The sequence below is a fragment of the Arachis ipaensis genome, chromosome B04 (genome assembly GCF_000816755.2).
Source record: "Arachis ipaensis cultivar K30076 chromosome B04, Araip1.1, whole genome shotgun sequence".
NCBI classification, from domain to species: Eukaryota; Viridiplantae; Streptophyta; class Magnoliopsida; order Fabales; family Fabaceae; genus Arachis; species Arachis ipaensis.
The window spans coordinates 127,130,138-127,145,686 of NC_029788.2; the positions used below are offsets into that span (position 1 = coordinate 127,130,138).

Sequence of the window (15,549 nt, forward strand, 5' to 3'; positions counted from 1 at the left end):
AAAATAGGACTTTTCAAAAGTTTTTGGTCTTATACGAAAATCCATGACGAGTATCCTATGTTGTGTTGTTAAACTCTCTTTTGGGATAATTTTACAATTAATGCAAAATTTCCAGTTGACTCTCCTCAACAAGAAGAAGTCGATTTGAGAGCTTGTCATGCCACTCGTATAAGTTATAAGATGTTCGTCTTTCTTTTTAAAACATGTATTTGCGATGAGAAGGTCAAATGTTGAGGAAAATCTAAAATAGTTTTACCCTCGGCATTGATCACTCTGAAACCTTGGCCTCCGTGAATACTTCCATACCCAGCCAATTCTCTTCCATCATGGCCATTTAAATCTCCTCCTAAGAAAATCTTATCTCCCGAAGGTATATCTTGGACCAAACTCTCTAGATCCTCCCAAAACCTTATCTTGTGTTGTTTGTCCGAACCCACTTGCGATGCATAGGCACTAATCACATGAAAAGCACCTTCCTTCACCACAAATTTGATAGAGATGATCCGATCTCCCACCCTCTTGACATCCACTACGTCCTTCTTCCACTATTTATCCACAATAATACCAACCTCATTCCTATTCTTCACCTTTCCTGTATACCAAAGTTTGAAACTGGAAGTATCCAACTCCATAGTCTTCGCACCAACCCATTTTGTTTCTTATAGGCACATAATGTTAATCTTCCTCCTTATCATAGTGTCCACCACCTCCATAGATTTTCCTGTTAGAGTGCCTATGTTCCATGTCCCAAATCTCAAACTTCTGTCGCTCCAACATTTACCTTTTACTTTGTGAACTAGCTTATTTACCCTCGTCCGTTCACGAAAACGCGGGAACCCTTACTCATTTAACACTACATTCAGGCACCGATGCAGCGGCTCTTGCTCCTTTGACCCTCGAGCCATACAGCGCGTTGCTTCCGGTCAACGACCTAACTTTAGCGTAATAACATCTTTGATTCATGTCATGAAGATTTGACTCAATTTTTATATTAGTTGTCGAAGACCTAACACAATCCTCCTTCTTTATTCGGACTTGGGACCGACTATATACCGCAAGTGTAACATAGACAGAGTTAATAGGATAACATTCTCAATTTAATGTAAAAAAATTTAAAATTATTGAAAAAAGAGTACGGACCAAATTTTGAAAATATCTACTATATTTAATCGTAATTTTAATATAGTATAATCACAATGAAATACTCTTCTACTATAATTTGTAATAACTAACGGATACTAAAGAATAGACCTAAAATTCAGTATTTATTCCTCACAACACTCTCATATTATACCCTCTTTATAATATATATTACACTAACCAAATAAAAGAGAATTCAAAGAAAGTTAGGCACCGTACTTGGAAGAAATTTGGCACTTCCAATAGGTGGTGATAGGCTGATAGCTGGCACTAAAGTGCTTGTTTTTGGAGCCTATAAAAGGAGGCCTTTGGTGCATGAGTTAGATGCATCAATTGAAGCAATGTCTAGGTCCTATAACGATATATGAGCAAATTAGAGGTGGAAAAGGAAAACACTTTGAATAATACTTTCACGGTTACATCTGAGTTGCATAATTATTTGCATAGTGAATGGTATCATCGAAGCAAATGGCCAACTTTGTAATCTCTGTGTTTGTTTTCTGCCTATTAGCAACTTCATTATCCGAAGCTCTTAATGTAAGGATATATACTATGTAACAATTTTAATTTGTTTCCCTGTACTATATACTTAATTACTTTAAATTAATTTTCATTCTCATCGATTTATGAAACTTTTTTGTTCTTATCCATTAGATAAAAATACAACTAAAAAGTCAAATTTTTATGTCAATATTAATTAACTTTTTAAAAAATTTAAATAAAAAAAATTAATATATATTACACTAACCAAATAAAAGAGAATTCAAAGAAAGTTAGGCACCGTACTTGGAAGAAATTTGGCACTTCCAATAGGTGGTGATAGGCTGATAGCTGGCACTAAAGTGCTTGTTTTTGGAGCCTATAAAAGGAGGCCTTTGGTGCATGAGTTAGATGCATCAATTGAAGCAATGTCTAGGTCCTATAACGATATATGAGCAAATTAGAGGTGGAAAAGGAAAACACTTTGAATAATACTTTCACGGTTACATCTGAGTTGCATAATTATTTGCATAGTGAATGGTATCATCGAAGCAAATGGCCAACTTTGTAATCTCTGTGTTTGTTTTCTGCCTATTAGCAACTTCATTATCCGAAGCTCTTAATGTAAGGATATATACTATGTAACAATTTTAATTTGTTTCCCTGTACTATATACTTAATTACTTTAAATTAATTTTCATTCTCATCGATTTATGAAACTTTTTTGTTCTTATCCATTAGATAAAAATTCAACTAAAAAGTCAAACTTTTATGTCAATATTAATTAACCTTTTTAAAAAAATTTAAATGACAAATTTTAAGTCGTAAATATTAAATTTTAAATTATAATTCTTAAGTTTTAAATACTTGAAAATTTTTATAATTTTAAAAAATTAGTTTTTTATTCTTATTCTTCTCTATGAATATAATTTGATGAGTATATACTATTAGTTACTACTCCATTAAACTGAGTTTGCTAAGTATTGAATGATTTCTGTTTAAGCTTTCCACAAAAGAGCAGCAAAATTGGATAAACCATGGTGGAGACATATACAATAGAAGATATGCCAACAAAGAACACAAAATCAGCCGTGAAACCGTTTCAAGCTTAAGCCTAAAATGGAAATTCTATGCAGGGAAAGACATAACTGCAACCCCATCTATCTTTGATGGAATTCTATATTTTCCATCATGGAATGGTGAAATGTTTGCAGTAAGAGCATGTGATGGAAGCCTTATTTGGAAGCAAAACTTGCAAGAACTGACAGGGTTAACACCAACAGGGTTGGTTGGTGGTGTTAATTGGACAGTGGCTAGGGCAACACCAACTATAGCTGATGAATTTGTGATTGTTGGAATCTATGGTCCTGCTGTGGTTATTGCTCTCAAGAGATTAACTGGAGAGTTAGTTTGGCAGACAAGGTTGGATAGTCATGATTCAAGTACTTTGACCATGTCCGGAACTTATTATAAAGGGTTGGTAATATAACTTGGTATATATATCTCTTCTTAATTTCAAGAGTGAATTTGTATAATTTTTTTAGTTATGCTACATGTATACTAAAATTAGTTACTAAACTCAGTTATCAGTATAAAATATATGCTGAAATATAAATATATATTGAAAATAAATTAAATCACACATGTATTTATACACAAATACATTAATAACTGATTTTAGTAGTTAATTTTAATGTATAAATAATATTTTTAAAATTTTTTATATAAACTTTTTTCTTTCTTTAGGTGAAAACTAAGGTACATACTTATAGTTAACTTCATGCAAAGTTAATTATTGAAAATCGTTAAATAATTTGATAAATTTAATTAAATTATTATTTAAGGACTTTACCAATTATCAAAATATTAAAATGAAGACAATTACTGTAAATTTCTGACTACTTGTATATCTAAAACTATTCTACCTCTATATCCAGGGGTTTTTATGTAGGTACATCCTCACTAGAAGAACTGAAAAGCGTTGAAGAATGTTGCACATTCCGGGGAAGCTTTTCAAAGCTAGATATTTACACTGGTGCCATCTTGTGGCAAACCTACATGCTGCCGGATAACCATGGAAAACTAGGAGAGTACGCCGGAGCCGCCGTGTGGGGAAGTAGTCCTTCTATTGACGAGGCAAGGAACCATGTTTACATTGCCACCGGAAACTTGTACTCGGCGCCTTTGCGTGTTGAACAGTGTCAAGAGAAACAGAACAACCAAACGACACGGCCAACACACCCGGACGAGTGTGTTGAAGAGGAGAATCACTCGAATTCGATTCTTGCTTTGGATTTGGACAATGGTGATATCAAGTGGTATCATCAATTGGGAGGGTATGATGTTTGGTTCTTTGCGTGCAATAATTTATCTTCATCTCCTAATTGTCCACCAGGTCCTAATCCAGATGCTGATTTTTCTGAGGCACCATTGATGATCACCATTCATGTGAAGGGAAGAAAGGAAGATATTGTTGTTGCTGTGCAAAAGAGTGGTTTTGCTTGGGCTTTGCACCGGGACAATGGCACCATCATTTGGTCAACGGTAACAAATTTAAAATTGAACTTTTATAGAAAAAAAATTCTTGAAATAATTTTTGAATTATTCTCTGTGACTTAATAAAAGTTACGAGTTCAAATATACAATTAGGTGAAAACTCACGTGAAGTTGATAGTTAAAAATCAAAAATTTAGTCAAATCAGTCAAATCATCTAACGACTCTGAGTTATCAACTTCACGTAAAATCGACTGCACGTCTGCACCTGAGTTTCTACTATACAATTATTAAACTATAATCCTTATATTTTGTAGAATTTTATATCTTCTTATTAACTAACAAGGGAAAGTCTAATATTATATTCCTTTGAAAAATAATGATAAAAAAATATTAAATGAAACAATTTGTTTTCAAGGTTTTAGTTCTTTTAGAGGTATTAATTGATTATTTTTCTCCTTCAACACTTCTTTAGTAAGTAACTAAGTCTTGCAACGATTAACTAATATTAATAAGAAAATTAATTTTTAAGTCCATAATTATCTTAGATATATAGGTAAAAAAATAGATAGATAAATCAAGATTTTAATAAGTATCAGGCATTCTCAAAAATATTTATTATGTTATATGTGAACTTGATGTATCTTCTAAGTCCAATAATAAAAGAGTGTGGTGCGTTTTGGAAAATGTGAGCAGGAAGCTGGGCCAGGTGGGCTTTCAGGAGGTGGATACTGGGGGGCAGCAACAGACACAAAGATAGTGTACACCAACATTGCAAACTCTGATGCCAAAAATTTCACTCTTAAACCCTCGAACAAGACCACAACTAGTGGTGGTTGGGTGGCAATGGATGCTAATAGTGGCACAATATTATGGTCAGTAGAAAACCCAAGCAATGCCACTGCTAGTGGGCCTGTTAGTGTGGCTAATGGCATTGTGTTTGCTGGTTCCACAAATAGGAAGGGTCCTATTTATGCAATTGATGCAAAGAGGGGTGAAATTGTTTGGTCTTATGAGACTGGTGCCACTGTTTTTGGTGGAATGTCAATTAGTGATGGATGTATATACGTTGGTAATGGGTATAAGGTTGGTATTGGATTGTATCTTGGCAACTTCACTTCTGGAACCTCTCTTTATGCATTTTGTGTCAAAATAAAATAAATCATAACGGGAACTTGGTATGTACTATGTAGTGTTTCTTAATTAATAACATGGACTCAACTTTAGGTGCAATATATATAGAGCTAGAGCCAATATTATTGTGGTGTACTTGTCACTAAATCATATTGATCAATGAATTATTTTGGTCAACCTCTTTTTGGTATTAAATATTTTTGGTCAATCTTGTGAGTAAGTTATTTCTCATAGTTTGGGTCCGAATTAGTCTATCTCAAAGTCCATTAAACATTATTTATTAATTGAAGATTGGCTCAAGAAATTCTGATAAGATCTCAACTTTGAATACACATTTGCAAGAATAGTCTAATCTTATTTTTTTTTACGATCTCTCTTGTCTCGATAAAACAAAGACTAATCCATCAGGGTTAGAATTTTATTTAAGGATTTGTCATTGACTAATGGATTATTATATGTATAAAGTGAAATTCAAATCCTCAACCTTACTTAAGCAAACTAGTAAGCTTACCACTAAAACTAACTCAAGTTAATTAATGATTGTCTAACTTTATCTTCTAATAATCTAACTAAATAGTTTTATTTAAGACTAATTATCAGTGTCTCAACTCTAAAGTTGTCTATAAATAAGATATCAACAATTGCTATAGGTGGTAAACAAGTTCACTATGTTAACTAATTGTTAGAATTTAGTTAAAATATTACAATTTATTTTATAGTTGTTGTAGGTTAAGTTTTGAGTTAATAGTCAAAATTGTCCCTGAAAGATACTTCGATTTTCATTTTCGTCCTCGAAAGATAAATTTAATCAAAATCGTTCTCGAAAATTTTAAAATTAATCACGTTAGTCCATCCGTCCATTCTGTCACTAACGACGTTAAGTTTGCTGACGTGGCAGTTAGCTTGACAACCCAACTCAAACCAGATCAGGATCATACCCGCTTCCAATCCAACCCAAACCCAAACCTAGCAAGAAACAACATTCATTCTTCCCACATTCAACAGCTTCTTCATCTTCTACCTGAAGCTCCACCACGCCACCACCCTGCAAGGTATTCCACATTGCTGTCAGTCGCTATACGTTCCTCTACTACAATGTTGCCGGTTCTTACCTGCAGTTCTTCTCTTTGTTTCAATCTCATAATTCCTTTTCTCCTCCTCTTCCCTCTCTTTCTATTATTCTTTTCGCCACCAACACTGAAACCCTTCTTCTCTATTGATTCCTGATTTAGATGAACATACACACTTGCTACTCTATACCCATTTTTTATTTTTCGGGATTTCAATCCCAGAACTCCAGTTGCTCATAGATTGAAACTTTGATATAATATATGGGGGTCTTTGTTCCAAGTCTCCCAAGGGTGGTGACAGGGTGGTTGCCACCATAGATGGAACCAAAGAAAACCATAAAAGCTACAAGACCACCGTGCCTTCTGATTTGGCACCTGCGCCTCACACAAAGGAGGACATTAACAAGTAGAAACGTCGTGCTGAGAATGCTGCAGGGACTGGTATTGTTGGTAATCAAAATATTGGTTAGTTTAATGTTAAGCATTTGATTCCGATTGAGAGGTTGTCATTTTGGGAATAGGTAGCTCCTGCTTTGCCGAACACCCTCCACCCAATGATGCAGAGATCGCCGTCGCTGCGCCCTCTAACTCCTCTCTGTTCTTCCTCAATCATCACTGCTGGCTTCTGGTGGAACGTGGTCTCTTCCTCCACTGCAACTTGTACCGATCTGCTCTGCTTGTGTTGGTCTTCCTTTGTGCTCTTCCATGGACACCGCCAAGTTGGAATAAAGACCATTACTGGAAGAACGGCATCGACGAATAGGCAGCAGCTGTTGAAACTGGCATGGAGGCTAAGACGCGTAGAGGAGAAGGAAAGTTGTTGGATCGTTGGGTTGGGGCTCTAATTTAACGCCGTTAGTGATAGAATGAACGGAGGGATTAACGTGATTAATTTTAAATCTTTCAAAGACGATTTTGATTAAATTTATCTTTCGGAGATGAAAATAAAGATTGAAATATCTTTTAAGGACGATTTTTGACTATTAACTTGTTAAGTTTTCATAGCATTTGTAAGTTTTAAACAACTTTCATTCTTTGCATTAACTTCTAAAATCGAATTAAGGGTTAAGTACGATTTTGGTTGCATTAACTTGTTAAGTTTTCATAGCATTTGTAGGTTTTAAACAACCTTTCTTCTGCTTTATTTTTTGGTGCATAAAGGTTAGAGATAAGGAAAATCTCTCCTCATCATCTTTTCAACAATATTATTGGGTTGACTCACACATGTGACAGCTATAAGATTTGAGAGTTAATTAATTATAAGATAAGAATTAAGACAAATATGATATGATATACATAAGTTTCATATTATAGTTTGTCATCATGTGCTGGTATTATCCTTCAAAACAATGTGACTTATAGTCAGCAATTGCGTCTTTTCAACCATAATTAATTATTTTTTAGAATAATCAACTAACGTTTTACGAATTGTCTAATGATAAAAGAGTTTGGTTCTCTTTTTCTTTATGTGAAGTAAAAAATAACTTTTGAATGAAATGAATAGAAATATTAAATTGGGAAAAAGTGAATTTATCAAACTATTTTGTTATGCGAAAATCATATACCAATTTTCAAATTATTAATTTCGTTTTGTTTTACTTTTCAACGAGCTAAGGTTCTAAATTTGTATTTTCTTACAAGAGTATGATATAGATTAGGAGTTTAATACTTTAGTAGACTCAATTAATCCATAAAAAATGTGGGTCCACAATTAAATTTAACTTTGAATAAAAAAGAAGAGTAAATTACCAATTATGCCCCCGAATTTGTAAAACGCTGACATAAATACCCCTAGAATTCGATAACGACAATCATACCCTTGAAAAATTTAAAAACGGATCAGATCTGTCCAACTGTGAGGAGAACCCTTCTCCGTTAAACGGAGTTTGTTGATGTGTCAAACGGAAGTTCAACGTGGCATTCGTATTAGACTCTCAATCCCTTCTCTCCCTTATATAGTAGTAGGTGAGAACGTTTTTCTCAAATTGATCAGCAAGCAAAACCCTAACCAGAGCCATGCATGGTGGAAGCAGAGTCATGTCAAATTGTAATCGAAGGACACAGTCCATGAAAAATTGTAGCTCCGAAGAGGTCGAAGAACACGTGAGGAAGCCATATGATGGGACATGCTTCTGCCGTTTTCAGGTGGTGGCTTTGAAGTCGAAGACAAGGAGAAATATTTGGTTTGTATTTTTATTTTGAATATTTTTTTTAGGATTTTATGAGAAAAAATGTAAAAAGATTTTTTTTATAAATAATATTTTAAAAAAATATATTGAACATAATAAAATATAAAGAAAACACCTTTGTTAGTACTAATATATTTGAGAGATTATACTAATTAAGATAATATAGGTGGAGTGATAAATAAATTCGTCCTTTAATTTGATTTTGTATGTATATTTGTGTAGGAAGCTGGGCCAGGTGGGATTGCAGGAGGCGGATACTGGGGGGCAGCAACCGACACAAAGATGGTATACACCAACATTGCAAACTCTGATGCCAAAAATTTCACTCTTAAACCCTCGGACAAGACCACAACCAGTGGTGGTTGGGTGGCAATGGATGCTAGTAGTGGCACAATACTATGGTCGGTTGGAAACCCTAGCAATGCCAGTGCCAGTGGACCTGTTAGTGTGGCTAATGACATTGTCTTTGCAGGCTCCCCAGATTGGAAGGGTTCTATTTATGCAATTAATGTAAAGAGTGGTGAAATTGTTTGGTCCTTTGAGACTGGTGCTACTGTTTATGGTGGAATGTCAATTAGTGATGGATGTATATACCTTGGAAATGGGTATAATGTTAGTCTTGGATTGTTTTTTGGGAACCACACTTCTGGAACCTCGCTTTATGCATTTTGTGTCTAAGCAAAATACACCACCACCAAAGTAATAATCTTCCTTCATTTCTGATGATGGAAAGAAAGGAAACTTAGTGATATTATAAAAAGAAAAGACATGTGACTATATATTATATTATAGCCTCTTGAAGTTTTTTAATTATATATATAGGTACACTTCTAATTTTATTATATTCCTGCAATCTGATCTTGAGATCGAGTAGAACAAATTTCTCATAATATTATCCAAAACAAAAGTCAAATTAAAAAAAGAGAAACGATACGCTAAGTTTGTGGGGGTATGGGAGCAATCACCTTATAATATTACACTAACCAAATAAAAGAAAATTCAAAGAAAGTTAGTCACCGTACTTGGAAGAAATTTGGCAATTCCAATAGGTGGTGATAGCTGCCACTATAGTGCTTGTTTTTGGAGCCTATAAAAGGAGGCCTTTGGTGCATGAGTTAGATGCATCAATTGAAGCAATGTCTAGGTCCTATAACGATATATGTGCACATTAAAGGTGGAAAACACTTTGAATACTTTCACGGTTACATTTGAGTTGCATCATTATTTGAAGCAAATGGCCAGCTTTGTAATCTCTCTGTTTGTTTTCTGCCTATTAGCAATTTCATTATCCCAAGCTCTTAACGTAAGGATATATACTACAATTTTAATTTATTTTCCTGTACTATATACTTAATTACTTTAAATTAATTTTCATTCTCATCGATTTATGAAAATTTTTTGTTCTTATCCATTAGATAAAAATTCAACTAAAAAGTCAAATTTTCCTGTAGGGGCTAATTTGGTGTGATTTCACCGGATTTAGGGCCGGGTAAGGGTATCAAAAATAGACCCGATCATTATTTCGGGTCAGGTCTGTGTCATAGCTCGAGTCACCCGAACTCGGCTCGGTGGCCCGGTCATCATACACAATTAATATTTTGTGTTATTAGTGATGGATGATGACTATTCTTATGTAGAATTTAAGTATTGTAAACCTTAATATTTTGTGTTATTAGTAATTATAAGACTATAAGTTAACGTTTTATGTTTAAAGTACATAAGACTTTAGACTAATGCATAATATTGTGTTATTTGTATTGATTTAAATATTTGGTGTTATTAGACAATATTAGTATTGATTGTGGTTGTGTTTAGGGGTGTAATCGACTCGGTTCGGTTCGGTTTTGGACCGAAAACCAACCGAACCGACCTGATCGGTTGTTCAAAGAGGCCAACCGTTCGGTTGGCTGCTGCTTGAGCAACCGAACCGCACCGAACCGAACCAACAGCGGTTTGGTTCGGTCAGTTTTTTCGGTTTTTTTACACCTGGTTATCTGAATTTAAAATGCCATAAAATTAAATTTAAAACCTTCAATAAACTAGAATAACAAGAGTTTATCACATCCAAATCCAATACAAATTCAACTTAATTAAACATAAAACAAAGACAATTAAAAATGTCTAGCAAAACAACAACAATAAACACAGTTTAAACCGAAACATTCACTTTAAAACAAATAAAAGCCAAACAGCCACCATGTTTAATCAGAATCCACACCAGACTCATCCTCATCTTCTCCGGTTGGTGCAATTTCTACAAAAATAAAACAAGAAAATCAATATAGATTATAAACATAATATAGATTATAAATTATAAACATAAACCATAAAGGGAACTACAAATTTCTTTTTTGCATACCTAATTCAAGTTTCTCAAACTCTTCAATAAGCTCCTCAATTAGTTATATATTAACAAAGAAAATAAATTTGGTTGATATCAATATCTTCCACCAATAAAATAAACAACCTCTATATAAAATAAACCAATACCTTCCACCAATGAATCCACTTGACAAAAGTGCAGAGTTAAAGAAAATATGCATACAACATCAGCAACTAGTACTGCTAGATGAAGCAGAAAAGTGAACAAAAAGTAGACCTTTGGTAAGACAGAACAGAGATGCAAAGATATCCATCACAAATAAAAAGTGATAAATAAATGTCATAAGATTTTTAAAATAAATTCATTCTCTTTTAAGTGATATCTAAACTGCCAACATTTTATGTGTGATAACTGATATCTGATAACCATTCCAACAAGAAACTACCTTCTTTTTTTAATCTTTTTCTCTGTTTCCGTTAACCACACTTCTCATATAATAAGTTGCTTGAGTTTTAGAATTTAATAAGCATAACTATGTAATACCAAGAAATGGTTAAAAAAGTATTATTAGATAATAGAAAGGCTTATGCACATCATATGCCTACAAGTACAAACCTAAAACAAGTTTTAAGCACTGCTGGTAACACAATCGAACTATTTTAGTTATTCATCATACATCACTGTCATATCACTTAATAGTACTAGCAAAGTCATAAATAGTTGACCAATATTTGCATTAGATATCATGGTCTCTTTTCAGCATCTTTAAGTAACATTTAACTAATATACTAAAACTCAATATTTACTTTATCATGTAAAAGGCAACATGAAAAGGCAGTTCACCACATGGTTAGCAGCTTAATCAAACAAATGATAAATGAAGGAATCACCTGCAACTTATGATTATCACCAAGAATAAGAGGTTGCTAATTCACCCCCAAAAAGAAGACACATTCAACACAGCAACATTTTCTCAGATCTAACAACTCCAGAATTTCATTTTTTCTGTTCATTAACTCTGTATATTTTTAAATAAGTCTTCCAAATCACTAAACATACAATCAGAAACTCACATAACAAATTAACAATACAAATAACCAAACACAAAATCTAACCTCTGACGAAGACATAGTTCTGTTTCGTTTTGGGTTTTTGCAGGAGAGGGACTGGTTGTTCGGCGGCTCGGCCACTGGAATCTTGCTCGGCGGCTGGACTGGTTGGACGTTGGAGTGCTGCTCGAGTGCTCGGCTTTGGCTATGTTGCTCGGCGACCCTGCGACGGCAACCCTTCGACGGCGATGATGAACGACCTCGAGGCTTCGAGCGACGATTGGCGAGTTCTCTGTCTCCCTCAGCCTCTCCTTCTCTCAAATATGGAGCTCGGAGGTGGAACCATGGAACCTTCGAAGAATGGGGGAGAGAGGTGTGGGTGACTGGCAGACTGGGTATGTGGGTATAGGGTAGGCAGGGTTCGCGGCTGAAGAAGAAAGAGGAAGAAGAAAGCTAGGTTTTTTTTCTGATTTTCCTTTTTATACCTAGGTTAAGGGGTAACTTGGTAAAATCACACTCCACTGAACCCTCCTTCTTCGGTTCGGTCCGGTTCGGTTCGGTTTTAGCAAAGGCAACCGAAAACTGAACCGAACCGATCGGTTTAGTTTGAAAAAAACCAAAAAAACCGGTTTTTTCGGTTTTCCAATCGGTTGTTGTAGAATTCGGTTCGGTTCTGCGGTAATTTTCGGTCCGGTTCGGTAATTTACACCCCTAGTTGTGTTTTAATTTTAGGGAAGGGTTGGTTCTTGTTATATTTTTCTAAATGAATTTTACCATGTTAAATAATGGTTGGAGTCTTGAAAATTTAGATATTTTCACATATTAGCTTTCAAGAAGGTAATGTTAACGGCCTGGTTTTCACCCGATTTTTACCCAGTATAATCGTGACCCGAAAGTGTGTAGGTTTCATCGGGTTTAGGATCGAGTTCAAGTCTAACAAATGGGCCCGGTATATATTTCGGGTCGAGTCTGAATCATATCAAACCCGGTTTCACCCAACCCATGAATACCCCTATTTTAAATACTTGAAAATTTTGATAATTTTAATTTCCACCGATAAAGAAATCATTAAATGCTATACTATCATCGTTAAATTGGTTAAAAGTTTATCTTTAATCACTCGAACAAAACGATATTATTTTAATGTCAAATTAGTCAGAGATATATTTAACCAGTTTACTTGTCTATATTCAAAGATCATCTTAGAACATGTTTATCTTGCTATTGAATTTCTATAAATTAAATTGGCCTTTTAACTAACAACGTGTTTCAAGCGTCCTCCCTAGGGAATGATGACTATGATTGGTGAATGTGCTACTTCTTTGGTAAACTCATGGGATGATATAATAAAGGAAAATGGTGGAAGTGCAAATATAAAAGTTGATGAGTACTTTAGAGAATTCTCCGGGGACGTTATTTCAAGAGCATGCTTTGGTAGCAATTACTCTAAGGGCAAGCAAATTTTCTCAAAACTTGAAGCTCTTCAAGAGATACTGTCCAAGAATTCTTTGGTTATATGGATTCCAGGAATAATAAAGTAAGAGAATATCTATCTATTTATTAATTTTTTTTTTAGTTGGAATGCATGTTGATATTTTAATATTTCATAAGAGTGAAAGATTATTACACTACTGATTAATTTTGCTAGAGTAATATTGCAGAGTAAATTTTTTTCAGCCAACATCAATTATTTTTTTAAATTATTTTGTTTATCTTAAATTTTAAACTTTAAATGATTCTTAATTTTAAACCTGTTTAAATTATAAACTCTAAAAAAATTAATTAATATTAACTAATTAAAAATTAATTTTCTATATATTTATTCTTCTCTTAATATAATTTTGAGTATATACTACTATTTACTACTCCATTAAACTGAGTTTACAAGTGTTGAGTAATTTCAGTTTAAGCTTCCCACAAAGGAGCAACAAAATTGGATAAACCATGGTGGAGACATATATAATAGAAGATATGCCAACAACGAACACAAAATCAGCCGTGAAACCGTTTCAAACTTAAGCCTAAAATGGAAATTCTATGCAGGGAAAGACATAACTGCAACCCCATCAATCGTTGATGGAATTCTCTATTTCCCATCATGGAATGGTGAAATGTTTGCAGTAAGAGCAAGTGATGGAAGCCTTGTTTGGAAGCAAAACTTGCAAGAACTAATAGGATTAAAACCAACAGGATTGGTTGGTGGTGTTAATTGGACAGTGTCTAGGGCAACACCAACCATAGCTGATGAATTTGTGATTGTTGGAATCTATGGTCCTGCTGTGGTTATTGCTCTTAAGAGATTAACAGGAGAGTTAGTTTGGCAAACAAGGTTGGATAGCCATGACTCGTGTTTTGACAACTGAGACACAGTATTATGTTTGTTGACTCAGAGACTGGTACTAAAATTTTTGTCTCTGTCCCTAAAATTTCAGTTTTTCAATACCTCTAAAAAGTAAGGACACAGGAGACTGAAATTTTTAGAAACGGAGACTGAAATTTTAATAACATTTTATATCTAAAATACCCTCATTTCAATTAATTAATTATAATTTTATCCTTTGTGCAAATTAAATTAGAGTTTTATTCTTATTTCAATTTCTATCTATCACTTTACACCAAATAAAATAGTAAAATTTATTTTGGTCTCGGTGTCTTAATCTCTGTCTCTCAATCTCATTCTTTCAATCTCTATCTCTCTACTAAACACTACCTAAAAGATACAAGGAAAATTGCGGCTCTTACCAGCGGCTATTCGAATCGCCGCGAATTGGCAGAATAACGGGGTAGTATATCATTTTGTTGTGGTTTAAAATCGTAAACCGCCATATATATATATATATATTGAATAACAAGGTTTTAACTTTTTATTGTATCATATAGAAAAAGATAATTATTACTTACCTAAAGAGTTTTATCACTTTAAAAGGGTAAATTAATTAAAAACGTATTAGAAGTTTAATCACTTTAAAAGAGTTTTATTCGTATAAGATGCATTAGAAGTTTGAAAAGTTGTTTTTGATCTATGAATATTTATATATTTTTGGGGTAATTTTTTTAAAAAAATTTGGACTCCTATTAATAAGATTCTTATAAAATTTAAAAATACTCCATTCTTGTTAAGAAAAAGAACAGATATAGTTTAAAAATATATAACGTTATATTATATCAATAAACAAAATTATCACTAAATAAATAAGAATATATTTACTTAATTATCATCATTAATTAAAATAAGAATGTTATATATTAAGAAAATAGTTACTTTATTTCGATATATTAGAAATGGAAAGTTATTTTAAAATGTTAATTTGTTTAAAACTTGACAAATATATTAAAATAAAAGTGTATATGTGAAAAGAAAAATCGTTAAAATTAGAGTTAGTTTCATATTAAAATTGAGATTAAATAAGTTAATTTAATTTTAAAAGTTAGTTTATATAGCAAAAATTACCTCTCATTTATAAATACTATATAAAAAATTATATCATAGTTCCATGTGAGACCTATAATAAAAGTATATACAATATGATTAAGTTGCGTTGGAATATAATGATACACAATGAACACCAATATAATTATGTGGTATATGGTAATGTTGTAGGAATTGATATGCAATTGTCTTATATCACACTTATTGTGTGAAAATTATATAATAATATATAGGATAAAA

At 33.2% G+C, this 15,549-nt stretch overlaps 2 protein-coding genes across 4 annotated transcripts; both read left to right on the top strand.

Annotated features, from left to right (window-relative positions):
- On the top strand, nt 2,031-9,251 carry LOC107637280 (polyvinylalcohol dehydrogenase). Of its 3 annotated transcripts, none has more exons than XM_021122014.1 (4): nt 2,031-2,244; nt 2,624-3,096; nt 3,558-4,164; nt 8,730-9,251. In XM_021122014.1, the coding sequence occupies exons 1-4, from the start codon at nt 2,158-2,160 to the stop codon at nt 9,183-9,185; spliced, it is 1,623 nt and encodes a 540-aa protein (XP_020977673.1). In that variant the 5' UTR covers nt 2,031-2,157; the 3' UTR covers nt 9,186-9,251. The 3 variants fall into 3 exon arrangements, with proteins under 3 accessions (XP_020977673.1, XP_020977672.1, XP_016196198.1); XM_021122013.1 differs by lacking the exon at nt 8,730-9,251 and adding an exon at nt 4,808-5,426 and having other exon boundaries at nt 2,037-2,244; XM_016340712.2 differs by lacking the exon at nt 8,730-9,251 and adding an exon at nt 4,811-5,426 and having other exon boundaries at nt 2,043-2,244.
- Nucleotides 9,647-14,242, top strand: LOC107637282 (quinohemoprotein alcohol dehydrogenase ADH-IIG-like). The gene is made up of 2 exons (XM_016340714.2): nt 9,647-9,810; nt 13,784-14,242. Exons 1-2 carry the CDS (start codon nt 9,667-9,669, stop codon nt 14,240-14,242), a joined length of 603 nt encoding a protein of 200 aa, XP_016196200.1. The 5' UTR covers nt 9,647-9,666.

Coding starts and splice junctions, on each gene's coding strand:
- LOC107637282 (XM_016340714.2), top strand. CDS start 9,667: ATGTGCACATTAAAGGTGGAAAACACTTTGAATACTTTCACGGTTACA. Junction 9,811..13,783: donor CATTATCCCAAGCTCTTAAC/GTAAGGATATAT, acceptor GAGTAATTTCAG/TTTAAGCTTCCCACAAAGGA.
- LOC107637280 (XM_021122013.1), top strand. CDS start 2,158: ATGGTATCATCGAAGCAAATGGCCAACTTTGTAATCTCTGTGTTTGTT. Junction 3,097..3,557: donor TCCGGAACTTATTATAAAGG/GTTGGTAATATA, acceptor CTCTATATCCAG/GGGTTTTTATGTAGGTACAT. Junction 4,165..4,807: donor GCACCATCATTTGGTCAACG/GTAACAAATTTA, acceptor GGAAAATGTGAG/CAGGAAGCTGGGCCAGGTGG.